This window comes from Cervus elaphus, chromosome 2 (assembly GCF_910594005.1).
Source record: "Cervus elaphus chromosome 2, mCerEla1.1, whole genome shotgun sequence".
Classification (NCBI taxonomy): domain Eukaryota; kingdom Metazoa; phylum Chordata; class Mammalia; order Artiodactyla; family Cervidae; genus Cervus; species Cervus elaphus.
The window spans coordinates 2,574,370-2,600,252 of record NC_057816.1 but is presented as its reverse complement, the minus strand read 5'-3'; the positions used below and the strand labels follow the sequence as shown (position 1 = coordinate 2,600,252).

Here is a 25,883-nt window from a genome sequence, read left to right as displayed (position 1 = left end):
GCACCCCGAGGGCTGGGGGTCCTGCCTGCTGGGTGGGGCCCCCTCCACCCGCCGCAGAGGTGGGGCGGAAGCTGGCCACACCTGTGCCCTCAGCTCTGCGGCTCGTGCCCTCCCAGGCTGTGGGTCCGAGCGGGGCAGCAGCAGTAGCTTCCCTGGGGGCTCTTGATCTGCAGACCCCTCCTCTGTGCTCTGCGGGGATGGGCCATCCCCGGTCACAGACACACGGGGCCCCCCCCCCCCCACCGCCTCCTGCCTCCCGGCCTCCACGGTGAGCCCCGCCTTGGGGGTCCTGGGGTCCCTGGGCTGGGGCTCCCCTTGCAGAAATGCCCGAGGCTCCTCACCGGGGTATCAGGGCCCCACACACGGGCTGTGCTGGGCGCCATCCGTCCAGGCCCCACAGTGTCCGCTCAGGCCCCTGGACTCCGTGATCGTAAGCACCGGACGAAGCCACAGCCGGATGGTAGGATCGGCCTCCTTCATGGCCGCGGGGGAAGGATTCGGGCGCCGTCGACCGAGGGCCAGCTGTGGAGCGTCATCCCAGTGACCAGGGGCAACGGGAAGCTGTTACTATCACAGGGCTCAGCCCGGCCATCAGAGGCCAGAGAGGCCAATGAGAGGAAGGCGCACGGCGGCCTCTGACAGCCCAGGTGGGAGGAATCAAGGCTCCAAGCGCCCACGGCGGGCCCAGAGAGAGAGTGACCCCCAGAGAGAGTGCCCTGAGCACTTGGGCAGCTGGCGTCCAGGCCAGGACAGGGGGAGGGCTGCCCACTGCGGGCGCGGTCCTGGCTCCCGCTGGCTCAGCTGGGAAGTCTGTTTCCTCTCCCATCTGTTCTTCCTTCCCTTCATCCTCACGGACTGGCGCCCATAGGGGTCTCCCCTCCCAGCACTGCAAGCCTTCAGCTTTTCCCAGGACGAGGGGACCCGCAGCCCAGGGCTCGGTCAGCCCAGCATCAGGCCGGCGGTCCTCCAGGCTGGGAGGCTCCGAGGGCCTGCAGACCCACCAGGCGTGGCTGGATTCCTCCTGCGTCCTGTCGGTGCCTGGAGGGCAGGGCCTCATCCTTCAGCTGCACCAGGCGTGGCAGGAGGAACCTTACCAGGGTTGCCGTGGAAATGGGCCCCAGACCAACCCTGACCGCCTCTCTGAGGTCCCCCCCCCCGAGACCCACGGAGGAGGAGGAGGCTCTAAGCCCAGGGGCCACTGGGCTGCCTTCCTTCACCCCAGCCCCCCCGCCCCCACCGAGGCCTCACGCCCCCTGCCAGTCCCTGGGCCTGGCTGTGCAGAGACGCCGCAGACAGGAGGGACAGCACTGTCCCCTCCCTGGAGCTCGCGTCCTGTGGGGGAGGAGAGCTAACACAGAGGAAGGAACGCGGAGCGACACTGCGGCGACCGGGACTGCGCCGTGGGGACGTGGCGTCGTGTGAGAAGGGGGGGGGGGGGGTGGCAGCCTTCTGGGAAGTGACATTTGATCGGAGGGTGGAATTCGAGAAGGACCCGGCCACCCGGACGGACGGAGATGTGGGTGAGGGTGTTTGGCACGGGGGGGCGGTGTCCGAGCAGAGGCCCCGGCGGGCACGGACGTGTGTGAGGAGCATAAAGGGGACCACTGTGGCTGGGGCAGCGTGGGTGACGGAGCCAGCAGGGAATGAGGTGGGAGGGGCGGGCCGGGGACCTGACGGCCTGGAAAACAGGGACCAGGAGACAGAGGCCGGACTGTGTTCCGAAGGCAGGGATGAGCCCTGGGGAGAGCGGGCCTGGATGTACCTCTGGAATGAACAGAGCAGCGTCTCTGCCTCCATGGCCTTAAAGGAGACCATGGACGGCAGCCAGGGGTGGGCTCTGCGCAGCCCCTGAGGCCCTGCTGGAGAGGAGCCACCCCCACTGTCTGAGCAGGTCAGAGGGGGTCCGCGGGGGCCCGCGCCTTGTCTGAGGAGTCAGGACACAGAACGGGTATCCACAGGTGCATCCCGGCACTGCCCTTGGATTGGGGGTGTCTGCTCTGGGCCAGCAGTTCAGCCACGATGTCACCTCTGATGTGTCTGATTGTTGGACAAGTAGGGAGGAAAGGAAGAAAGGAAATGAGGCTGCTCACTGGCTATCTAGAGAGATTCAAGGAGGTGGGGGGGGGGGGAAGAGATTGGATGGATGGATGGATGGATGGGTAGATGGGTGGGTGGGTGCATGGATGGATGGGTGGATGGATGGATGGATGGGCAGATAGATGGATGAGTGAATTAATGAATGGATGGATGGACGGGTGATTGGATAAATGGATGGTTAGGAAGTTGGTTAAATGGATGGACAGGTAGGCAGGTGGGAAGGTGGCTGGATGGATGTGTGGAATAATGGGTGGATGTAAGGGAGAGAGCGAAGGTGGGAGGGAAGATGGAGTGGCCAAGCAGATGCAGGCTCCCAGACCAATGAAGCCACTGGTCCCCGGTTGTTATCTGTGCCGGGGGAAGACACGCAGTAGGACCTGAGGAGAAAGGCAGCCAGGGGCCCCTGTGCCCCCCCACCCCGGTGGAGCCGGGGCCCGTGACCAGATCTGGGAGCTGAGGGCAGGAGCCCCTCTGCCCGCCCCAAGTTTGCAAGACTCAGCCCCTGAGAGACGTGAGGCTCCTGGTGAGGGCAGCCTACCCGTGTCATCCCTCATCGTACACCCTGGGGCCCCCGGGCAGAAGTGCGTCTGACTCACTTTGGCTGCCAGCCCAGTGCTTGCGAGAGCTCAGCTGCAGGAGTGGGAAGGCAGGGCCGCCTCTCCGGTGCTGGCTCCCTGGCCTGAGACGCACCTGGGCAAGCAGTGAGTGTCCACCGGGACTCCGACCAGCAGGGGCTGGACCCCAGACGCCCACCCCACCCCCTTCCCTGGCAGTGGGTTTGCTAGAAACCTAGCTGAACCGATGGGGGTGGGGGCTTGGAACTCAGGAGCCAGGTTTGAGATTATTCTCAAAAAAAATAAATAAATAAAATACCCAACCTCTCTGAAACCAGTTTCCCCATCTGTAAAACAGTGCAGGTAACCAGCTTGGCCAGGTGACACCGCAGTGGTGAGGAAGCGGGGAGGGGGACAGGGCGGGCACTAGGCCCAGCTGCACCTCGGGGGCCCCCAGGATCCCTGGGCGGAAAGCACAAAGAAGGTCCTGAGGCTGCGGATGGAGCCCTGGGCTACCCTGCCCCTCCTGAAGCCCCACCCAGGCACCCACTGTCCCAGCAGGAAAGGCTGCTATCTGCTGCTCCTACCCCAGGAAGGCCCAGGGCTGTGGGAGAAAGTGGGGCCTTTGTCCTGGGCTTGGCAGGAAGCCTCAGTCCACCCGGGGAGGCGGCAGGGGGCACCCCCAGGCTTGGAAGAGAGGTTGGTCAGCCAGCTTCTGTGTACGTCCTCAGGGAGAGGACAGAGCGCAGCATCGGGGCCGAGTCCCCGCTCTGCCAGCATCTGCCCGGCTGCGACCACAGGGCTCTGGGGACCATGATTTTCTCTTCTGTAAAACGGGCTGCCGTCCACTGTGAAAGGCTGGCCCCGGCCCTGTTCAGGGTGGGGCTGCGAGGGGCGTGGGCGAGAGGCAGGCAGGCCCGGGAGGGCGGGGCCGCCGGACCCGGGAGGGCGTGGCGGGCAGCCCAGGGCTCTCCCCGGCTGCCCCTCCTTCCCAGGCTGGGAGGCGGGTTCTGGCCATGCTGCGAAGCAGGGAGATGACTCGGGCCGACCTCGACCTAAGCTCACCTGCAGTTTCTCTCCAGGCGCTTTGGGTGCAGGTGTCGGAAACCCAGCCAAGGTGCCGAAGCAGGGGAGGGCGGGGAGTGGTCTCACGGCGTCCTTAGGTGGGCTGGGCAGGCCGGGGTCGAGGCCAGCCCCAGCCCGCGCCCGTGGCCCCTGACGCTCTGGGCCGCCTGTCTCGCCAGCCTGCGGCCCCCTCTCGGGCAGCGCTCCGCCCTCCCCGTGTGCATCAACGCCGACCCCCAACGCGTAGCTCCATCCTCGGGGAGGGGACAGCGGGTGGCCCACGTCTACTCCGCTTCTCCTTGTCCAGGGTCCGACAGGGCCGCTTTAGCGCCAGCCCTTGGGTGGAGGGCAGAAGGTCCTGCCAAACCTGTGATGGCCAAACTGGCTGGTCGGGGCCTGGCTTCCGATTCGGACCCTGGAAAGCCTGCACTCAGTCATGCAGCCTTCCTGGGTGACCGCCTTGCAGGCCCCTCGGGCCCTCCGTGTCCCGTTTTGGACCTGACTGTATGATGGGACCCCTGACTCTGGCGTGTCTCTGGTCCCCTTGCCGGGCAGGTGGAGGATGCCTGTAGCCTCCAGGCCCCAGGCTGCCCCGGCCTCAGCGTGAGGTGTGACCAGTGCCCCCCTCCTTCCTTCTAGAAGCCGCCCTGTGCCCACGCCATGAAGGAGGAGGCCTTTCTGCGACGGCGCTTCTCGCTGTGTCCGCCCTCGTCCACCCCCCAGAAGCTCAGCCGGAACCTGCTCGTGGGTGGAGAACATGAGCTCGATGTGGGTACAGGTCAGTGCCCACAGGGGGACCCGCTCACCTGGCGGCTGCGGGAGGGGTGGGGATCAGTGTCCACGGGGGGACCCGCTCACCTGGGGGCCGCAGGAGGGGTGGGGGTCAGTGTCCACGGGGGGACCCCGTCACCTGGGGGCTGCGGGAGGGGCGGGGGTCCTCCCGGACTGTGTGACCTCAGACATGTCCCTCACCCTCTCTGTTCTGTCCTGGTCAGCGAGGGGGGAGTCCACCACGTGGGGTTAATGCACAGAAGGCTCGTAGGGCCGGAGAGCCCCATGACCTGGGGGTCCAGGTTTCACCCCCTTGGCCACGGAGGTCGAGCGGGGGGCTCCCCAGTCCAAGCCTGGAGGCAGATCCTTGTCCCTGTAGAGGCAGTGGAGTGCAGTGGTCCAGGCAGCCTGGACCTCTTGCGGCCTGCCCACGCTGCTCCCATCACCTGCTTTGGAGCCGAGAAGGGGGCCCAGCCCCTCCGGCCCCTGGAGGAAGCCAGGAGAGTGTCAGGCCGACACGCTGTCAGGACCTGAGGGGCTTCCAGGACCACCCACCCAAAGTGTCATCAAATACATGGGGAAATAGGCCACTTTGTCCAAGTTCACAGCCCGTGAGGGGCGCCCAGGGAAGTAAACCCCAAACTCACTCCCTGCTGCTACACTCTGGCCCCGAGGGCGCAGGGGAGGCGGGAGGCTCGGATCTCCAGGGCACAGGCCCGGGTGGCAGGTGTAGCGGGCAGGGCGAGGAGGCGGGCGTGCACGGGCAGGGAGAGGAGCCGGTGCCAGCCTCTGACTGCCGGGCGGCCCTCACCCCACTCCCGCGGGGCCCCTGCGTCCGCCCAGCCCAGGTGGTGGCACCGCTGGGAGGCTGCCCCCTGACAGCCCCAGGCCGGGCCGCCCCACGACAGCTCGTGAATCCAGTGCGCCTGGATGGCAGGGCCCCTGGGGCGTGGAGGGGGCCCCTGTCAGCAGCCAGCCCCAGGCTGTGGTCAGGGGAGGGGATGCAGGGCCGAGCGCAGGGGCGCGTGCTCCTTGGTGACCTCGCTGCCCCAGCGCGCCCGGCTGCAGGATGGGGTCACCGTCCCCGGTCTCCACGCTGGCTTTTCTGCAGAGCGCGGCTCTCAGGCCAGGGCTCCGGGGAAGGGGGTCTGCAGACACCGCCCTCTGTGGGCCCTCCCCTCGCCTCCTGGTCAGTGTGGTTCTCCCCGGTCATCGCCACATCCGCTCCCGCGCAGGGACCGGGCAATCAGCCACCAGCTGCAGGAAGCGGGTGGGAGTGGCCTCAGAGACCGTTGCCCGCTTCTTCCTGCCCGTGAACCTGGGCTTTAGAAACAAGCCAAGGCTGGGGCAGCCACCTACCCCAGGATCGAGTCCGGGCACCTCAGGCCCCTCTCCCACCCCTCAGTCAACCCAGAGAGGACACCTGCTGGGAAGGGGTGCGGGGACAGAGTCCACCCACACCCCTCCGAGAGTCCGGCACTGGGGGCAGTGGGGTTCCAGCTGGAGGACTGTGGTTTTGGGAGGGGGTCAGGTGTAGTCTGGGTGCCCTGGACCTGCAAACTGGGGGCCTGCCATGCAGAACCCTGAAGGCCAGGCCACCCTGGTGCCTGGACTCCCACCCAGCAGTGATGCCTCCATGCATTGACCCCCCTCCCTGAAGTGACTCCCGTCCCAGCGGTGACCCCCCTCCCAGCAGTGACATCTGCTCCCAGAGGTGACAGCCCTCCCTGAAGTGACTCCCCTCCCAGCAGTGACCCCCCTCCCAGCAGTGACATCTGCTCCCAGAGGTGACAGCCCTCCCTGAAGTGACTCCCCTCCCAGCGGTGACCCCCTCCCTACGGTGACCCCCCGCCCCGTGTGGCTGGCTGGTGTTGATCAGATCTCTGGTTCCTCACCCGCCGCCCGGGTTGGCTTCCTGCCCCGCCCAGGCCGCTGGCGCCCGAGCCTGGCCTGCTGTGCGCGGGGCAGCCCTGCCCCGGGCCTCATGCCGGCCACTGTCTTGCAGGGAAGGACATGGAGCCCCACGGCTCGTCACCGCCCCGGGATGAAGGGCCACCGACCCCAGGCTCTGCCACGAAGGTGCCGCCGGTAAGAGCCCGGCTGTGGGGGGCCCGGGACAGGGGGCCACCCGGGGCTGCAGGGGGTGCCGAGGGGGGGGACAGCAGGCGCCCGGCCCGGCCGCCACCCCCGCTCTCCACTCCAAACCACGGAGGCTCCTGGAGCCGGAGTCCCGGAGTGCGAGCTGCCTTCTCCAAGTTGCCTTCCTGGAGTGACACAGGCCGGGAGACGGGGCCCAGGGAGGCCTCGGGGACAGAGAGTCACGGCGCCAGGGGGCCCCGGGCCTGCTGCTGTAAAGGAGCCCGCCCAGGGCTCAACACTTCCTCCCTCTGGCTTTGCACCATGCCTTCCCCCGGCACCCTCTCGGGGCCTTGCCATGATCTGGAAAAGCACACCCATGTGCACACACACACACAGATACACACAGATGCACATACACACAGATACATACACTACACACAAATAAACATGTACACACAGGCACGCACACAGATAGGCCTCCACACACAGATACACACACATACAGATATGTATACTATGCACAGATAAATACATACAGAGATACATACATGCACACACAGATACACATAGAGATACACACAGATGCACATGCATACACATATACTACACACAAATAAACATATACACACAGACACACACACAGATAGGCCTCCACACACAGGTACACACACATACAGATACATATACCATGCACAGATAAATGTGTACACACAAATATACACACAGATATGCATACATACACAGATATACACAGATGCACATATATACAGGTACATATGCTACACGTAGATAAATATATACACAGAGACACACACAGGTATTCATCCACACACAGATACACACATACAGATACATATACTATGCACAGATAAACAGATACACACAGATACACACAGATGCACATATATAGAAAAACATATACTGCACACAAACATACATAGATATGCGTCCACACACAGATACACATGCAGATACATATACTACACACAAATAAACAGATACACACACATACACACATATATGCATCACACACAGATACACATACAGATACGTGTACTATGCACAGATAAACATATACACATATGCGCACAGAGACATACCTACACACACAGATACACACACATACAGATACATATACTATGCACAGATAAATATATACACACATGCACATACATACAGATACATATACTACACATAGATAAATATATACACAGAAACACACACAGATATGCATCCACACACACAGATACACACACATACAGATATGTATATTATGCACAGATAAATATATACACAGAGATACATACATGCACACACAGATACACACAGATGCACATACATACAGATACATATACTATGCGCAGATAAACATGTACACACAAATATACACACAGATATGCATACATACACAGATATACACAGATGCACATATATACAGATATATATACTACATGTAGATAAATATATACACAGAGACGCGCACAGATATTCATCCACACACACAGATACACATATACACATATACTATGCACAGATAAACATATACACACAGATACACACAGATGCACATACATACAAAAACATGCACTGCACACAAATAAACATACACACAGATATGCATCACACACAGATACACATACAGATACGTGTACTATGCACAGATAAACATATACACATATGCGCACAGAGACATACCTGCACACACAGATACACGCATACAGATACATATACTATGCACAGATAAACACATACACACAGACACATGCACACACACCCCACGTGCTCCCCAGCCCAGCGCCTCTCAGCTGGGGCCCAGCCGTACCCCTCCAGGCAGAAGCTTTGATGCAGGGAGGGTGTGGGGCCCGGGCACAGGTGTGGGGCTTTAGAGATGCGCTTCCTGCCCCCAGAGGGTCTCAGGTCAAGGGAGCGTGGCCCCTGGATTGGAGGCCCCAGTTCTGGCTGTGGGGCTGGGGGCACTCGGGCCAGTTCTTCCCACTCTGGCCACCCGTGGGACCCAGTGACTGCAGCCTGGCTCCTCTGGGACCCCACGCCCTGCTCTGTCAGACAAGGGGTTAATGGTGGTCTCAGGGTCTCCCGGTGTCCACCTCCAATGAGGAAGAAGCCAGGCCTTTCGTGGGTGCCCCCCACAGCCAGTGTCCCCCACCTCAGCCTCCAGGGCTGCCAGCTGCCAGGAGCACAGTGGGAATGCCTGCATTCGCGTGGAGTTTAATTTAAAAACCTGTCTTGATTACAGTGAAATGCATGTAATGAAACATACCGTCCTAACCGTGTCTAAGCGCACGGTTCCGTGGCGTTAAGTATAGCCGCAGGGTGCTATACCGTCACCACTGTCCATCCTGAGAACCTTAGCGTCTTCGCGGGCAGACGCCCTGGCCCCACCCAACACTCGCTCCCCACCACCCCCATCTCTGCCACTGTGAACGTGTCGACTTTAGGGACCTCATGTGGGTGGAATCCCAGCGGATTTGTGATTGCCTTCTTTGAGTCTGGCTTATTTCACTGAGCATCGTGTCCTCACGGCTCGTCCAGGTTGTAGCTGTGTCAGAATCCTCTTCCTTTTAACGGCCGAGTAATGTTCCATCGTGTGGTTGGACTATGCTTCGTTTCTCCAATCATCTGTCAATGGGCGCAGTCATTATTTTAGATACAGGTTTATTTCATAAAAACAGTGAAAACATGGTTATTCCTTCTACAACCCAATCAAACACGAAACCCAGGGAAAGCCCTTTAAATGCTGTCAGGAGCACTCGTTTCAGATTTCAGATCTCACTCCCTCAGTCGAGACGTCCGGGCATCCTGTCCTGGCAAGACGGAGACGTGTAGGCGCCGGGGGCGCAGTCGTGGATAAAACGAAGTCCCCCTCTCCCGGAGCTTACGTTCCAGAGGGGAGACAGGCTCCAGAGGAAGCAAGCGAGTCTGGACAGTGCGAGGCCGTGGCAGGAAGCGAAGGACAGCTCTGGGTGCCCCCAGGCCCTTAAGAGAGACTTGGGGCTGTTACAGAGGGCGCAGTTCCGGGAAAGACTCAAACCCTAACACACCTGTGATAAACAGACCGTTTGTTGCTCAGTCGGTCAGTCCATATTTAAGATGGACACATTTAATATGCTAATATTAGATATTTTGTTCTATATAAGATTAATACAATGTATACTATTTAATAATATTAAATGTTTAATATATAGCTCTTTAAGTATATACACACACGTGCGTGGGTGTGTGCACAGTTATTCAGTCGTGCCCAACTCTGCGCCCCCGTGGGCTGTAGCCCACCAGGCTTGTCTGTCCGTGGGATTTCCCAGGCAAGAATACTGGAGTGGGTTGCCATTTCCTCCTCCGGGGGTGGGGGCGTCTTCCCAACTCAGAGATCAAACCTACGTCTCCTGCATCGGCAGGCAGATTCTTCACCACTGTTCCACCTGGGAAGCCTATATATACACACAGACACATGTAATATATATTATATGAAAAATAATTGTGATACATAGTGTAATATAATAAAGAACGTTGTTCTTTATTTTCCAAGTCTCCTGTAAATGTGTTCCCCTACTTTCACAGTTTAGTGTTAGTCGCTCAGTCGTGTCCAACTCTTTGCGACCCCGTGGACTGTAGCCCGCCAGGCTCCTCTGTCCATGAGATTTCCCAGGCAAGAATACTGCAGTGAGTGGCCATTCCCTTCTCCAGGGGATCTTCCCCACCCAGGGATCGAACCCGCCTCTCCTGCATTGCAGGCAGACTCTTTACTGTCTGAGCCACAAGGGAAGCCCTAGATACTTCATAATTTAAAAAAAATTAAAAGTAAAAGTAAATATATATTATGCGGTTTTTCCAGGATATAAAATTCAAATAACATGAAGTTAACCATTTTAAGTGAATCACTCGGTGGCATCTCTTGCGTCCACAGTGTGGTGCAGACACCACCTCCGTCGCGCTCGGGAACGGCTCCGTCACCCCAGCGTGGCCCTCCGAGCGGCCACTCGCGTCCCCTGCAGCCGCCACTCCGCCTCCCGTGTGTACGGATTTGCCTGTGCTGGACACGGCGTGTCAGCGGAGCCGCCACGTGTGGGGCTTTGTGACGGGCTGCTTCCACCAAGCCCCGTCCAGGCTGCGGCGGGTGTCACGGCTGAAATAGTCCACGGGCTGGATGGAGCCGGGCGGCTTGTCCACACGTCAGCAGAGCTCCTGCGAACACGCGCGTGCAGGTGTCTGAGTCCCTGTTTCACTTCTTTGAGCATGTACCTCAGAGTGGAATTGCTGGGCCAGATGGCAATTCTGTGGCAAGATGGCTTTCTAGAAGATTCTGTATTTGGCCTCTTGGAGAAAGTGCTGAGTGGTCTTCCTCAGTGCCCGCCCCGCGCTACAATCCCGCCGGCGGGGAGGCGGGCGCCCACGTCTCACACCCGCACCAACGCGGGCGGCTTCGGTTCTGTTTGGCGTCATCCCCAAGGCCACGCCTGTGGGTGTGAAGCGATGTCTCACCGTGGTTGGATGAGCACTTCACTGAGGACCCAGTGGGACGAACATTTTCTCACTTTCTTGTCAACCTTCTCTCCACGTCCTCCGTCCATCTTTGCATCCAGCTGTTGTCTTTTGTCAGCTTCCCAGGTGGCGCTAGGGGTCAAGAACCCGCCTGCCAGTGAGGGAGACACCAGAGCCTTGGGTTCGATCCCTGGGTGGGGAAGATCCCCTGGAGGAGGAAATGGCAACCCGCTCCAGGATTCCTTCCTGGAGAATCCCATGGACTGAGGAGCCTGGCGGGCTACAGTCCATGGGGTCGCAGAGAGTCGGACACGAGAGAGCGCACACGCACTTTGTTGGGTTGTTAGGAGGTCTTCCTTTTCTGGACACGAGCATTGTTAGACACGATTGCAGATGCTTCGTCCGGTCCTGTAGGTCGCTCCAGGGCACTTTTTTAAAGGAGTTTTCCGTGGCCGCACGTTTGTGGGCAGACCCCCACGTTCATGGTTCTGAGCAGTGTCTTCTGCCCCTGAGGGTGCCGGTCATCGCCCTGCTGTGCCTTCACGTGCTGCGGCCTCAGGAGCCAGCAGGCAGGCCTGGCGGGGTCCCCGGCCTGGCCCTTAGGATGGAGCAGTGGTGGGCACTGCCCCAGGCCGGGGCTGCTGTGACCCAGCCCAGCGGCCTCGCAGGGCCCAGGAGCAGAGGGTGCGGGGCACGGACACCCCACCCCGCCCGCTCCTCCCAGCCCCGCGGCCCCCACTCTGTCCCCTTCTCTTCCTCCGTCTCCCCAAACAAGCTCCTTCCAGCTGCATCTGATGGAAAGCGGGTAGCAGGAACCTGGCAGAGGGCGTGTTCGTTCATGCCTGTGTTCACCCGACGTGCTCCCTAGGCTTCCAGCTCCTGGTGCCGGGGGCGCTGGACGGAAGCCGTCCACAGTGGAGCTCCTGGCACGATACCCAAATGTGCATGCAGCCAGGACAGCAGGAGATGCTGGGCCAGCCAGGGGTGGGTGGGGTGTCTGGGGTCTGATGCCAGCAGGGTGCTCGGGGCCGTCTTCCTCCAGCGGAGGCAGCTCAGCGAGGCCTGAGGAAGGAGCAGGGAAGAGCGCTGGGTGGGGGAGCAGCATGTGCTCAGGAATCCGGGGCTCCAGGCACGAGAAGCCCAGCACCCCGGGAGCCGGAGCGTCAGCCCGGCCCCCAGCGCCTGCCGCCATCGCTCCTGCCTCTGCCCAGAGCTTTTTTCTGGGGCAGCGTCCCCCAGGCGCCCTGACCACGCCCCTGGCTTCCCGGGCTCTCCAACGTCCTGACTGGTCTCCGAGAGTGCGCGCAGTGACGCTGCCCGGGCCCAGCCCCCTTCGGAGCTGCGCAACCGCGGGCAGGTTCCGAGCCTCTCTGTGCCGCGGGGCGTGGCTGGGAGCGTGGGCAGAGCTGCCGTGATTCCCACGCACACCCGCCGTCCCCGGCGCGGCTCTCACCCCTCCTTGCCGCCGTCCCAACCCCGCACCGGAGGCCTCGCCCGGCACGTGGTGACGCGGGCACAGCGGGCCGACTGGACCGCTCCGGTCAGAGCCCTGCCACCCGCTCCGCAGCCTCGGTGGGCACCAGATGCCCAGCAACGGTGGGAGTGGAGGAGGGCATGGCAGCCTGCTCTGGGATTCCTGCCTGGAGCATCCCACAGACAGGAGCCCGGTGGGCTGCGGGCCACGGGGTCGCACAGAGTCGGACACAGCTGAAGCAACTTAGCACACCAGGCCTGCCCCCTGGGTGGCGGCAAGACCTAGGTGAGCGAGGGCAGCCGCGACCTCAGAGGACGGGGCGGCCAAGGGGTCCACGCCCCTCACTTTGTGCGGGGAGGGAGCCGGGGCCGGCCGGCCTCCGGGCCCCCCTCCCTGGTTTGGCGGCTCGGGCTCGGGGCAGGCAGCCCAGCGGACAGCGCAGGGCAGGCCCGCCTCCGCAGGGGGCAGCGAGGGAGCGGCTCTGGCTCCGCAGCCACAGGACTGTGTCCCCGGGGCCTGACGTGGCCCCTCGACCGCACGCAGCCGCGGGCGGCGTGGAAGGGACTGGCACGGCTGGCGCCAGAAGAGCCTCCCTGGTGGATGCAGAAATCTGGATTGTGTGATTTTTGCATCCCACCTTGATTCCCCGCCCCCCAATCCCTTAAAAATGTGAAACCCGGGATGTCCCTGGTGGTTCAGTGATTAGGACTCCATGCTTTCACTGCAGGCAGCCCGGGTTCAATCCCTGATTAGGAACTAAGATACCGCAAATGCTGCCCCCAAAAAACTGGTAAAACCCATCCTGGGCTTGCAGGCCCTACAGAAGCAGGCAGGAATCTGCAGCCTTTAGTCCTGACGTTTTCTCCCCACGCCCCAACCCTGGCCTCAGTTTCCCCGTCTGTAAAAGGACTGAGGGCCCGTCACGCCCACATCTGTGGACGCAGCTCCGCCCTCCCCCCGCCCCACAGCCTTGGACAGCTGGAGGGGGCCTGGGTGTTGCCCCCCGACTGGCAGCTGCTGTCAGGGCGCCAGGGACAGAGGTCGCCCCCTGCACACACACGAGCCCAGGGAAGGGGCCACCTTGAACACCCACCACGGTGCCCCCCCAGCTCTTGTTCACAGGTTCGCCTCACTGCCTGTTCCCTCCGTCCCCCCGCGTGGGGCTGGGGCTGGGGGCGCAGCGGACTCCCACCTCCTGCTCCCTGCACCCCCAGCGCCACCCCCTCCTGGACTGCACGCACCCCAACCTGAGTCTCTCCTGCAGGCGGAATACAGGCTGTGCAACGGGTCCGACAGGGAGTGTGTGTCCCCGACAGCCAAGGTCAGCAAGAAGGAAGCTCTCAAGGTGGGCCTGGGCCCAGGGAGGGGCCGCGGGCCTCATTTGCTGGACAAAGGGGCGCCCGGGCCAGTGCGGCCAGCCCCCGCCTCCAGCCTGCCGAGGGGAGGGGGGCGGACGGCACCCCAGCCCCCCCACGCCCCCGCTTCCTGCCCTCTCCCGGGACCCGTCCTCGTCCCCCAGCTCGATGCCCGTGGGTGGGAGCCCCGGGGAAGGGCCAGTCCAGGGCCTTCTCCGCTGACCCCCCATTGTGCCCTGGGCCCAGGCGCAGAAGGAGACCTACCGCCAGGAGAAGAAGCGTGCCACGAGGCAGCTGCTCAGCGCCCTGACGGACCCCAGTGTGGTCATCATGGCCGACAGCCTCAAGGTGAGTGCAGGCCTCGCCTCGGCCCTGGCTGCTTCGGGGGGCCACCCCAGGGACGGCACAGGCTCACCAGCCCCTCGGGAGACGGCTGGGCGTGGGGGCCGCGGCAGGCTGTAGCCACGTCCTGGGGCGGCCCTGACCAAGGACCGCGAGCTGGTGACTTATAGCAACCAAAACGGACCCCCAGGTCCAGAGGCGGAAGCCCCAAATCCAGGTCCTGGCAGGACAGCCTCCTTCCCAAGGCTCTGAAGGAGGGCTCTTCCTGCATCTCCCTGCCGCTGGGGGCCCCGGGTGTCCCCGGACTTGTGGCCGCCTCCCTCCAGCCTCTGCCTCTGCGGTCACCTGGCCTCCTCCTGGGTCTGTGTCCTATTCTCCTCTTAGAAGGACACGGTCGTTGGACCAGGGTTCCTGCTCCAGGACGGCCTCATCTTCACTCGGTCATGTCTACAGAAACCCTATTTCTGTTTAAGGTGGAGGGACCCCTGACCTGCGGGGCACCCAGAGTCCGGTGGAGTCCCCTGCTGGGGACACAGGAAGGAGGCGAAACTCTGGTTTCTGGGGACAGGAGTGGGCTGTGGTCAGAGGCCTGTGTTCAGACCTCTCTGAGGCCACGAGCGACTCCCTCAGCCCCAAGCCTCGGTTTCCCCCTCCATAGAGTGGGGATAAAGCTGTGGAATCCTTGGGGCTCCTGCGAGGGGCAGAGGAGAAAGCAGACTCGGAGCCTGGGCGTCTGCAGAGCTCTGGGCCTTTGTGGGCTCTTTTTTCTTTTTGCTCCACAAAATTAGGAATAAAAAATTAGGTGCAAAAGTGAATATTAATTTAGAATGAAAAAAGAAATGATCACAAGTTTCAAAATCACAAAGCTGATAATTATAGCAGTCACTGCTTATTGCCAGTTCCTCCCAGGCCCAGGGCAGGGCCTTGAACTTGAGCTTGAACTTGAACTTGAGCTCTGGGAACTTCACCAGTAAATCTGGCTGCAGCATCTTTCTTTGGATTCGCCGTCTTTTAGAGTTCCTGTTAAAGTCTAAAAGAGAACCCGGCCCAGAGCCTGGAGCCAGGGGCCCCGTCCGTCTGCAGTTCAGATGCCCTCGGGGTCCCAGCAGTTCAGATGCCCCCGGGGTCCCCAGCCAGCATTGACGGCAGCACCCTTCCCCCCAGATCCGAGGGACCCTGAAGAGCTGGACCAAACTGTGGTGCGTGCTGAAGCCGGGAGTGCTGCTCATCTACAAGACCCCCAAGGTGGGCCAGTGGGTGGGCACGGTCCTGCTGCACTGCTGTGAGCTCATCGAGAGACCCTCCAAGAAGGACGGCTTCTGCTTCAAGCTCTTCCACCCGCTGGACCAGTCCGTCTGGGCTGTGAAGGTACCGCAGTGCAGGCCCCGGGGCTCGGGGGGGCCAGGCGAGGAGACATCCCCACGGGCCAGGTGGGAGGGGGCGGGAGGAGAGCAGGGCCAGGCAGTCAGGAGCCTCGTGCTGGGCCCCAGGAGCAGGGGGTCCAGAACTGGGCTGACGGTTCCAAGGGTCAGTCACTCGGTGGCCGGGGGATCAGAGGTTGTCAGTGGCCTTCCATGTGGAACACGTGTTGGGGTGAGGGGTGCTCGGGACCTGGGGACCCGATGGGTTCAGATCACACGTCGAGCCCTGTCCAGAGGCTGGGGAACGGGGCCGTGTGAGGGCAGCTGCTCCAGGCCCAGACCTCCCCCTTCAGAACCCGGGGGCAGCCCAGCCCAGGACCAGAGCGGTCAGGTTGCCAGATGAAATCCAGGATGCCTGGGTACATTCAGATTTCAGAGGGAGATCAAAAAGGTTTTTTTTAGTATGTTGTTGTTCAGTTGCTAAATCGTGTCTGACTTTGCGACCCCATGGACTGCAGCCCACCAGGCTCCCCTGTCCTTCACTATCTCCCAGACTTCATGCGAACTCACGTCCACTGAGTCAGTGGTGCTGTCTAACCATTTCATCTGCCGCCCTCTTCTTTTGTCTTCAGTCTGTCCCTGCATCAGGGTCTTTCCCAGTGAGTCGGCTCTTTTTTTAGTATAAGTATGTCCCAAATATTGTATGGGATATATTTAAACTGTGTATATGTAGTTTTTCTGAGATTCAAATTTAACCAAGCGTCCTGGATTTGCACATGCTGATTCTGGCCACCTAAATGGGGGCTCAGAGAGAAAAAACGAGGGTGGGGCCGCCAGCTGAGAAGGAGGTCCGGGAGCGCCCACTTACCTCTCTTGCTCCCTGCTGTGTCTACATGGCCGGGTGCCTGACCGCACCTGGGGGTCCCAAGGCCCTGGAAGCGTCTGTGCGTGTGTGCGTGTGGGTCCCCATGACCTCCTGACCTGTGTTTCGCCCCGTCCCTTGGGTGACGCCGCCTCTCTGTCTCTCCAGGGCCCCAAGGGCGAGAGCGTTGGTTCCATCACCCAGCCCCTGCCCAGCAGCTACCTGATCTTCAGGGCCGCCTCTGAGTCTGACGGTGAGTCCCACCAGGCCTGCCGGTCTCCATGGTGACCCCACGTGAAGCACCCCTGCCCCTTGGTGGAGGGATCGGCCAGGTGCAGGGGACCCTGGCTCGGACCCTCCCGACGCCATCCAAGGGGGCAGCCTGGCGTCAGGGGACAAGCCCCCCACTCACCTGCCCGTCTCTGAGCCTCAGTCTCCCCCATGGGCAAGGGTGAGCAGTAACACGCTGTCCTTAGCTGCTATGAGAATCCGATGACCGTATGTAACAGATACCAGCTGCTGAGTGCCAGGCACCCCTCAATCACCGGGTGCTGCTCTTACCAACCACATGCGGAGACCCGGGGAGACAGGCTGGCGGGACTGCCCGGGGCGGAGGGACGTGCGTTCCTGAACTCGCGCGTGCTTGGGGCGCCCTCTCGCGGCCGCCCCGAGTAAACGCCGCTGTCTCCCGCCCCGGGGAGCGGGCGCAGGGCTCCCTCTAGTGGTCCGGGGCCGGGGAGGCGCTGCCCAAGGCAGCCGGGCCTGACCACCGGACTCTGGGCCTCCCGGCTGCCCCCTGGTGGCCAGACGCCGCGTCGACGCTCCGGAGTGGCTTGAATGCCACAGTTGGTCCGCAACACCCCCACTCGGTGCCACGCCCCTCCTGGGCCCTGGGATGGACAGGGCGGCGCGGCTCCCACGGAGCCTGCTATCTGCTGGGGGAGGCAAGCAGAGACCCTTCAGACAAGGCCAGCTGGGCTGAGGCATGAGCCGAGTCCCTGACGGGGTCGGGGGCCATGGTCAGGGAGGAAGAACGTCCACAGGCCCTGGGGGTATCAGGGTGGGCTTCCTGGGGGAGGGGAGTTAGGGAGGGAAACTTACTGCCCCCAGGAGGGTCACACTTTAAAGGCTCGGAGAAGTAAAGAAATGCGCTCAAAGTGCTTGAACCGCAGGTCTAACCTGCTGGCAGCCTCCACCAGGAAGGCAGCAAAGGGCTGGGGACAAGGGCTGGGTTTGGAGGCAGCTGGGTCCATCCACCACCGCTCTGTCCTTCAGGTCGGCCCTCCCCCCATCTCCCAGGGCTGTTCCAACACCAGGAGCTGCCTCCTCGGGCTTGGTTCAGCATCCCCTCCCCAGCCTGCCACCCACGTGTGCGCCAGGCCAGCAAAAGCCCTCAGCCGCAGAGGCCGGGCCCTGCCTGGACCTGTGGGGGCAGTTTCCATCCGGGAGGGCCCTGGTCCCAACTCCATAGGTGGGAACTTGCAGGGCCTCTGGGTACAGACGGCTTCTCAGGTGGCGCGAGTGGTGAAGAACCCACCTGCCAATGCAGGAGACGCCAGAGACGCGGGTTCAGTCCCTGGGTGGGGAAGATCCCCTGGAGGAGGGCATGGCAACCCACTCCAGTATTCTTGCCTGGAGAAGTCCATGGACAGAGGAGCCTGGTGGGCTACAGTCCATGGGGTCGCCAAGAGTCAGATAATAACTGAAGCGACTTACCACGTGGGGTCCTGCTTAGCGTGTGACCTTGAGGCGGTCACTTACCCCTCCTGGCCTCAGTCCTTTGTAACACAGGCGAATAACCGTGTACTAGGAGTGGGGGGTCCTGTGGAGGCTCCTTGTTTAGGAAGGGCAGGGTGGGGGTGGGCCAGCTCCCGGGCAGCCGGGCAGGGGGCTCTGCCCATGTGCCCTGGGCCCCTCCCGAGCTGGGGGCCGCTCATCCCACCCTCGCCCGCAGGCCGCTGCTGGCTGGATGCCCTGGAGCTGGCGCTGCGGTGCTCCAGTCTCCTGAGACTCAGCGCCTGCAAGCAGGGCCGCGATGGGGATCCCGGGTCCTCGCCGGACGGGTCGCCCTCCTCGCTCTGCGGGCTGCCCGCCTCAGGCGCCATCCATGACCAGGACCTGTTCCCGTGAGCAGGGGTGCGGGGGGCGGGGGCCAGCCCCTCCCAGGAGCTTAGGTCTCCTGCCTGCTGGGCACTCCTGGCAGCAGCACGCAGGGTCTCCTTGTACGTGGGGAGGGGATGGGGAGCAAACGCCACAGAGGTCTGGCCACCACACCCCGGCCCCCAAGGCAGGCCTCCTCCACTCCAGGGGGACCCCGGAGCCTGAGTGTGTTCATCTGTGAACTGGGACTGATAGTGTCAAGTGCCCATCGCCGAGGCTTTAAAAAAAACAGGGAAGGGGGTGAGGCGCCCGGCAGGGAGGGGCGCCCCGGTGGGGGTGCTGGGTGTGTGCCCAGAGGCGGGGGTGCCTGGCCTCACCGTGACCAGCCGCCCGCGGCCACCATCCACCTTCCAGACTGAACGGGTCCTCCCTGGAGAACCCCCTGGAGAACGACGCTTTCTCGGACAAGTCAGAGAGGGAGAACGCCGAGGAGTCGGATAACGAGACGCATGACCACAGCCGGAAGACCGAGAGCGGCAGCGACCAGTCTGAGGCCCCGGCGGGCCCCGGACGCAGAGGGACCACCTATGTGGTGCAGGACCACGAGGAGCTGGGGGAGGTGAGAGCCGCCCTGCCCCGAGCCCCCAGCCCTGGAGCTGTGGAGGCAGCGCCTGGCCATCCCCTCGGGGAGAGTCCCCGGCTCTGCTGCACCCAGAGGGCCGGGGACCGGGCGGGCCAGGGTGGCGGGACTCAGGGAGAGCCCCCGGAGAGATGTGAAGGGCCCACTTGTTGGAGAAGACCCTGATGCCGGGAAGGACTGAGGGCAGGAGGAGGAGGGGGCAGATCCCGATGCAGGGCGGGCTGCTGACACCCCCCTGTTCTGCTGCCTCCCAGGGGTCAGGTCCAGCTACATACACCCCAGGCCCAAGACCTTGGATCCATAGGTCCTGGGGGTCCACAGGGAGGGGAGAGGGGCTTGGCATCACCCAGGGGCTTCCGTATCCCAAGGGTGATGGTCCCAGCCCTGCCTGGGATCACCCATCCCGCCAGCCGGCCGTCCCCAGACAGCCACGTGACCCTTTCTGAGATGGTTCTGCCCACCTGAGGGCCTGTGGTGGGCGTGTTCTAGGAGATGGAGCCCCACCCGGTCCCCAGGCTCCCCGTACACCACGCCCCCACCCGCTGCCCAGACAAAGCCCGCGGCTCCGGGGAGGGTGCAACATCTCAGGGGAGAGAGGGGTCCCTGTGTGCTCCTGAGGGAGTGAAAGCCCCCTTCTGAAGGGGGTGCCGGCCCGAAGCCCCGGGGTCATGTCCCTGGGTGGAGAGGAGACGGGCTGGGGGCGGGACGAGGTCTCTCAGCGCGTGCCCCCTGCTGCCGCGGCACGGGAGTGTGCAAAGTGCACACACAGGTGTCAGGCGGGCACAGGCCGCGAGGGGCAGAGGGCGCCCAGGCCGTCTGGGCTGGCCGGGAACTGAGGACCGAGGGAGCTGGCCTGGGCCAGCAGGCGCCCCTCTGGGCTCGGGGACACAGGCCGGAATAGGCAGGGGTCAGGTGGGGCCAGGACAGGCTTGCTGGGCGTGGGGGCCGGGCTGGGGGGACCCCGATGGGGTGGCAGGTGCCCCTCGCGGCTTCCCCGGGCACCGAGGCTCCCCGCCCGGCTCCGGCCTGACCCGGCCCCTGTGCCCGCAGCGGGGCGAGGCATCGCAGGTGGAGACGGTGTCGGACGAGAACAAGAGCCTGATGTGGGTCCTGCTGAGGCAGCTGCGGCCGGGCATGGACCTGTCCCGCGTGGCGCTGCCCACCTTCGTGCTGGAGCCGCGCTCCTTCCTCAGCAAGCTCTCCGACTACTACTGCCACGCCGACCTGCTCTCCAGGTATGCCTCGGGGCGGCCCCGGCACCCACCCTGCCTCCAAGGGGCCCCGACTGCAGGGAGGGGCTGCTGGGCCTGGAGGGCGGGGCCCTCCCACGTCCTTCAGGGCCCCTGTCGCAGGGGAGCCCGGCACCCTCTGTCCACCTGAGCCCTGGCACTGTTAGCCCTCAGGCTGAACAAGGCCGAGGGTGGGAGGGGGCCTGCAGGCTCAGGAGCCCATGCAGAGGGAGCTGGGTGAGGGGGAGAGCACCCTGGCGGCTTCCTGGAGGCGGCATCTTGCCAGCCTCGAGCCGGCCGCGCCCTCACCGCCCCAGCGGTGGAGCCACCCTGATACTTCCTGACCCGATTTCCCAGAGGTGGGAGATTCACCCCCCAACACACACACACACACACACACACACACACTTCCCTTCGTCATGGCATCGGGACAGAGCCGCTTGGGAAGGGCCTGGGTTTCCAACAAGCCGATGGAGGTTGAAATGGAAGGAGGGAGGGGCCCGGGAAAGGGAGGAGAGAGGCCCAGGTCCCTGACCTGGAGTGAGGGCTCCCCCGCCCGTGGTCGCAGGGCTGCGCTGGAGGAGGACGCCTACAGCCGCATGAAGCTCGTGCTGCGATGGTACCTGTCCGGCTTCTACAAGAAGCCCAAGGTGAGCGCACCTGCTGGGGAGGGATGGGGGGCGACCAGCGGGAGGTCCACCCAGCCCCTGCCTGCAGTCGGGGGTGAGGGGCATCCTCCACCTCCCAGGATTGTCCCCCCAGGTCCTCAGAGATGGGGGGCCGGGCCCGGACTTCCTACCCAGGGACCCGCTGGCGGGGCCAGGCCCCCAAGGTGGTCCCGATCCCTGAAAGGCCTGAGCTGGGCCTCCACACCTCAGAGAAACAGCTGCTACACAGCAGTGCCAAGAGGAGGACATAGGCCCCTGAACCTCGAGGAACCCTGGGGACCCGTGGGTTTTGGGCACAAAGCCCCTTTTGAGAAGGAAATCCTGGGCTCTGATGAGAGCAGAGCTCCTCTGGCTGTAGTGATGGGAGGGGCCTGGGGTCCCACAGGACCCAGGATTCTAGTTCCACGTCTCCACTGTGCTGGAGGGGAAACTGAGGCTCAGAGAGGGGAGGGGAAGGCCCGGAGTCACAGAGCAGTTTGCAAGTGGGACCGGGTCTCCCCACTCTTCCTGGGGCTTTCCACATTCTGATGCAGGCCCTGAGCAAAGCCAGGGGTCCGGCTGTTGGGACAGAGGGCGCACTCCGGAGGACTTCTCAGAGGAGGGGGCTCCGTGTGCCAGGGTGCCCACCCAGGACAGCACACTGGCTGCCGCAGAGTCGGCTCAGAGCCGGATCTAGGAAGCTTGGGTCGGAGAAGGACTGGTGGGCAGGGTGTGGGAGCTGTGGACGCGCAGGGACACCTCCGGGGGCTCTGCAGACGGTCACGAGCCCGGGTCTCCGGGCTGAGGCCCGTGTGTGCACCCAGCCGCAGTTGACGGACATCAGATGTGGGGGAGGCGGGTCTGAGCTGGGCTACAGGAGAGCCGGGCGGAGGGCTCTCCACGCAGGGAGACTGTTCCCTGATGAACTTGGACTGTTTGGGGAGCAGAAAAGAGGTGAGTGTGGCAGAGCTGGGGCAGGACGTGCTGGAGGACTTGGGTTCTCACCCAAAAGGCCACCGGAAGCCGCCAGGGGCTCTGAGCAGGCGGCGCACTGGCTTCCCGGGCGTCCAGGGAGAGTGGGCGGTGGTCAGGGTCTTAAGAGCCCCTCAGAGCTGAGATGTGGACACGACACGTGTAGGCTGTTCCCCCTGCCCCCGAATGGAAATCATGGGCAGAGCATAGTCTCCCCGGAGCAGGAGTGGGGTGTTGTTCCGGGACGCTGGCTGCAAACGGGGAGTCCCCTGTGGAGACCTTCTGCCTGCCGGGTCGGTGGGCAGGGGCAGCCCCCTCACCGTCCCTCGGTCCTCAGTCCAGCCCAGCCGGCGTCCCTGGCCGACCCGCCCCCGGTGTCTCACGCCAGCCTCTTTTCGTTGCCTGCAGGGCATCAAGAAGCCCTACAACCCCATCCTGGGGGAGACCTTCCGCTGCTGCTGGTTCCACCCCCAGACCAACAGCCACACCTTCTACATCGCCGAGCAGGCAAGGGCCACCCCAGGCTGGGCGCCCGGCTCTGCGGTGGGCAGGCCCTGGCGGCGGGTGGGGGGTGCCTCAGCCCAGGCCTGTTTCTGGGCGGCCCCACCTTGGACTGTCGGAAGATCTCTAGCGTCACTGCTGCCGGGGGGATTCTCTCAGGGGTGCAGACCCCACCGTGGCTGTGACAGCCGTGTGTCCTTGGGGAGGGCCCAGCGCGTCCCGTCTTCCTGGGGGCCCCTGGGCGGGACACGGGGATGGCAGGCAGTTCCTGGGCTGAGTCCCAAGATGAGACTGCCCTCACACCTGCTGCTGGGGCTGGGAGAGATGGGGGGGCCGGGGCTGCCTGCTGCTGGGGCCGTCGCTAGACCTGCCTCCCCGCCCACAGGTCTCCCACCACCCACCCGTGTCCGCCTTCCATGTCAGCAACCGGAAGGACGGCTTCTGCATCAGCGGCAGCATCACCGCCAAGTCCCGGTTCTACGGTGAGAGGGGAGCGGCTCCCTGGGGTCTCCCCAGGGGCCTCAGGGAAATGGGGTGGGGGGGGGGACTGAGCTCCGGATTCAGGGGTCACCAAGACCTCCCACGGGGGCCATATTCCTGTCCCTCCCCACCTCTCCCAGCAGGGACCACGAGGGGGTAAAGTGCTCAGAACCTGGGGTCTGCAGAGGCCCCCAGGCGGCTCCTCCCGTCCCTCTCTCAGCCGTGGGGTTGACGGGGGTGCTGGGAGGATAATGAGAAAGGGCCACGTGCAAAGGTGCCTCCAGGGCTGGCTGGCCCGTCCAGCACCGCTGGCCGCACGCGGCTATTTAAAGTGACTCAGATGGAATGAAACTTACCGGGCGGCCCCTCAGTCACTCTGGCCATGGCGCAGGTAGCCACAGGTGGCCGCCGTGTCATAGGGCGCGGGGTAGGACAGCTTCGCCTCCACAGGACGGTCCGTCCCGCAGACCTTGAGAGCCTGGCAGTGGGTTTCTCTGCATTTCTCCATGGGGGTGGCCTCGCTGTGTCTCTCGCTGGTGGACAGGTGGGCCGAGTGCCTCTGTGTACCCAGCTGACTGCATGGGCTCTGCCCACCTTTTCAACCCCCATGCTCCCATCACCGACTGTGTGCCCCTGAGTGGGCCATAGCCTGTCTCTGGAGGTGTCTAAAATCAGAGCAGAGGCCCTGGTTTGGAAAGGGTCAAAGCCTCCCCCTCAGGAATCCCGGCTTTAGTAACTGAAATAAATGTAACACAGCTGAAGTGGCTCCTCAGGATGCACACGCCGTGTGCAGCCTGGATGGGGCTTTCGCAGAACCTGGGGCTCAGAGAGCTTAAGTCACCCACAGTCACACAACCCGAGGTGCCTGGGGCTCTTCCCCCCTGTTGGAAGGGAGCCCAGGTCCTGTGACTTGGGGTGGGGGTGGGGGCCCAGGTCCCCAGGATCCGGCTCCACGCGCTGTTCCTACTACCCCGTGTCTCTGCAGGGAACTCGCTGTCAGCTCTGCTGGATGGCAAGGCCACCCTCACCTTCCTGAACCGGGCAGAGGATTACAGCCTCACCATGCCCTACGCCCACTGCAAAGGTGAGAGGCTGTGGAGCCCCCGCCCCGGGGCAGAGTCCAGGCCGGCTCCCTCGGGGACAGCCTGGTTCTTGTCTGCCTGAAGGGACCTGCTTCACACTCCCTTTCACGTGACTGTTTAGCGGGGTTTGAAATTCGGGGCAGATGGTCTGTCTCTGCTCTGGAAGCTTGTTCCCACCTTCCAGTTTCCGTCGTGGTTGGTGAGCAATCAGCGCCAGCCTGCTTGTTATCTGATCTGCTTTTCTCTGTAGCTGCTTTTAGGATCTTCTCTTGTTTCTGGTGTTCTGAAGTCTCACTGTAGTAGTTCAAGGTTTAGATTTCCTTTTTTTTTGGCTACAATGTTGTGTCAATTTTTGGTATACAGCAAAGTGATTCAGTTATAGGATTTCTTTTATTTTTTAATTAATGGGCTTTTCTTTTTTTTTAACAATAGTTTTAGGTTTCCAAAAGTCTGAGCAGAACATGCAAAACACTCCATATCCCCGTCTGTCCCAACACACGCGCACGCATGCATGCGTATACACACACACACATGAGCATACTCACACACATCCAGGAATTCCCTACTGTAGACCTCTTTCATTACGGTGCTGCAGTGTTACTGTTGGTTAGCTGGTATTGACACATTATTATTGAATATTAACTTAAGTCCGTAGTTTACATTAGGGTTCACACTTTGTGGTATAATTATATGGACTGGGACAAATAAGCGTTTCTATCATTACAAGATCACAGAATAGTTTCGCCACCCTAAAAATTTCTTATGATGGTTACGCATGAATAGATGCATTCACCTCTTCCTCCCTCCCCCTCCCGCAAGCCCCTGGCGACCACAGGTCTTTTCACCGTCTGCATAGCTTTGCTCTTTTCAGAAGGTCACAGAGTTGGAAACATCGGGTATGTAGCATTTTCAAATCAGTGTCTTTGACTGAGCAATACGCATTTAAGTTTCCTCCATCCCTTTCTGTGGCTTGACAGCCCTGGGTTTCTTTCTTCTTTTTCCATGTATTTATTCGTTTTTGTTTTTGGCAGGGCTGGGTCTTCGCTGTTGTGTGGGGCTGTCCTGTGATTGCAGAGAGCCAGCAGGGGCTACGCTCTGGTCGTGGAGCACAGGCTTCTCACTGCAAGCACTTCTCTGTCTCAGAGCGCGGGCTCTAGGCCCTCGGGCTTCAGTGGTCGGGGCTCGCAGGCTCCGGAGCTTGGGCTGAGCCGCTGTGGTGCCCAGGTTTCGTTGCTCTTCCGTTTGTGGGATCTTCCCAGACCAGGGACCAAACCTGTGTCTGCTGCATTGGCAGGCAGATTCTTAGCCACCGGAGCACCAGAGAAGTCGGCTTTTTTCTTTTATTTTTAAGGGTTTTTGTTTGTTTAAACTTTTTAGGCAGCGATTTCGTGGTTTTGATCAAGTGTGGAAGTTTTTAAGCCATTCTTTTTTAATACTGCCTCATTCCAATTTCTCAATTTTTTTTCTAGAACTTCAATCAGACATTCTATGCCCTGCATTTCATATCCTTTATCTTTTTGTGTTCTAGATAACTTCTTTAGATCTAAACCTTCCACTATTACTAGCCTTATACTTAATTCATCCACTGAGTTTAATTTCGACGTTAGGGAGTTTTTTCCCGTAACAATTTCATTTGCTTTCATTTCAAACCTGTTTGTTGGTTTATATTCGTATCTTGTTCCTTGATCAAGTTCAGAATTTCTTCTTAAAGATCTGTAAACATTGTAAATGTAATTGCTTTCTAGTCTCTATCTAGGATTTCAGTATTCTAGACA

At 61.8% G+C, this 25,883-nt stretch overlaps 1 protein-coding gene across 3 annotated transcripts in view; it reads left to right on the top strand.

Moving 5' to 3' along the window:
- Window positions 1-25,883, top strand: part of OSBPL5 (oxysterol binding protein like 5) — a 67,022-nt gene that overhangs the window by 28,674 nt on the left and 12,465 nt on the right. For 2 of the 3 annotated variants that reach the window (XM_043924018.1, XM_043923999.1), the window contains 13 exons: window positions 4,356-4,494; window positions 6,493-6,575; window positions 13,802-13,882; window positions 14,139-14,240; window positions 15,399-15,602; window positions 16,626-16,710; window positions 18,412-18,583; window positions 18,972-19,176; window positions 20,248-20,432; window positions 20,995-21,076; window positions 22,454-22,552; window positions 22,932-23,028; window positions 24,012-24,110. In XM_043924018.1, the coding sequence (XP_043779953.1) occupies window positions 4,377-4,494; window positions 6,493-6,575; window positions 13,802-13,882; window positions 14,139-14,240; window positions 15,399-15,602; window positions 16,626-16,710; window positions 18,412-18,583; window positions 18,972-19,176; window positions 20,248-20,432; window positions 20,995-21,076; window positions 22,454-22,552; window positions 22,932-23,028; window positions 24,012-24,110 (1,612 nt within the window). In that variant the 5' untranslated portion in view covers window positions 4,356-4,376. Of the gene's footprint in view, window positions 1-4,355; window positions 4,495-6,492; window positions 6,576-13,801; window positions 13,883-14,138; window positions 14,241-15,398; window positions 15,603-16,625; window positions 16,711-18,411; window positions 18,584-18,971; window positions 19,177-20,247; window positions 20,433-20,994; window positions 21,077-22,453; window positions 22,553-22,931; window positions 23,029-24,011; window positions 24,111-25,883 lie in introns of those variants that run through there. The other variant, XM_043924008.1, reaches the window with a different exon arrangement.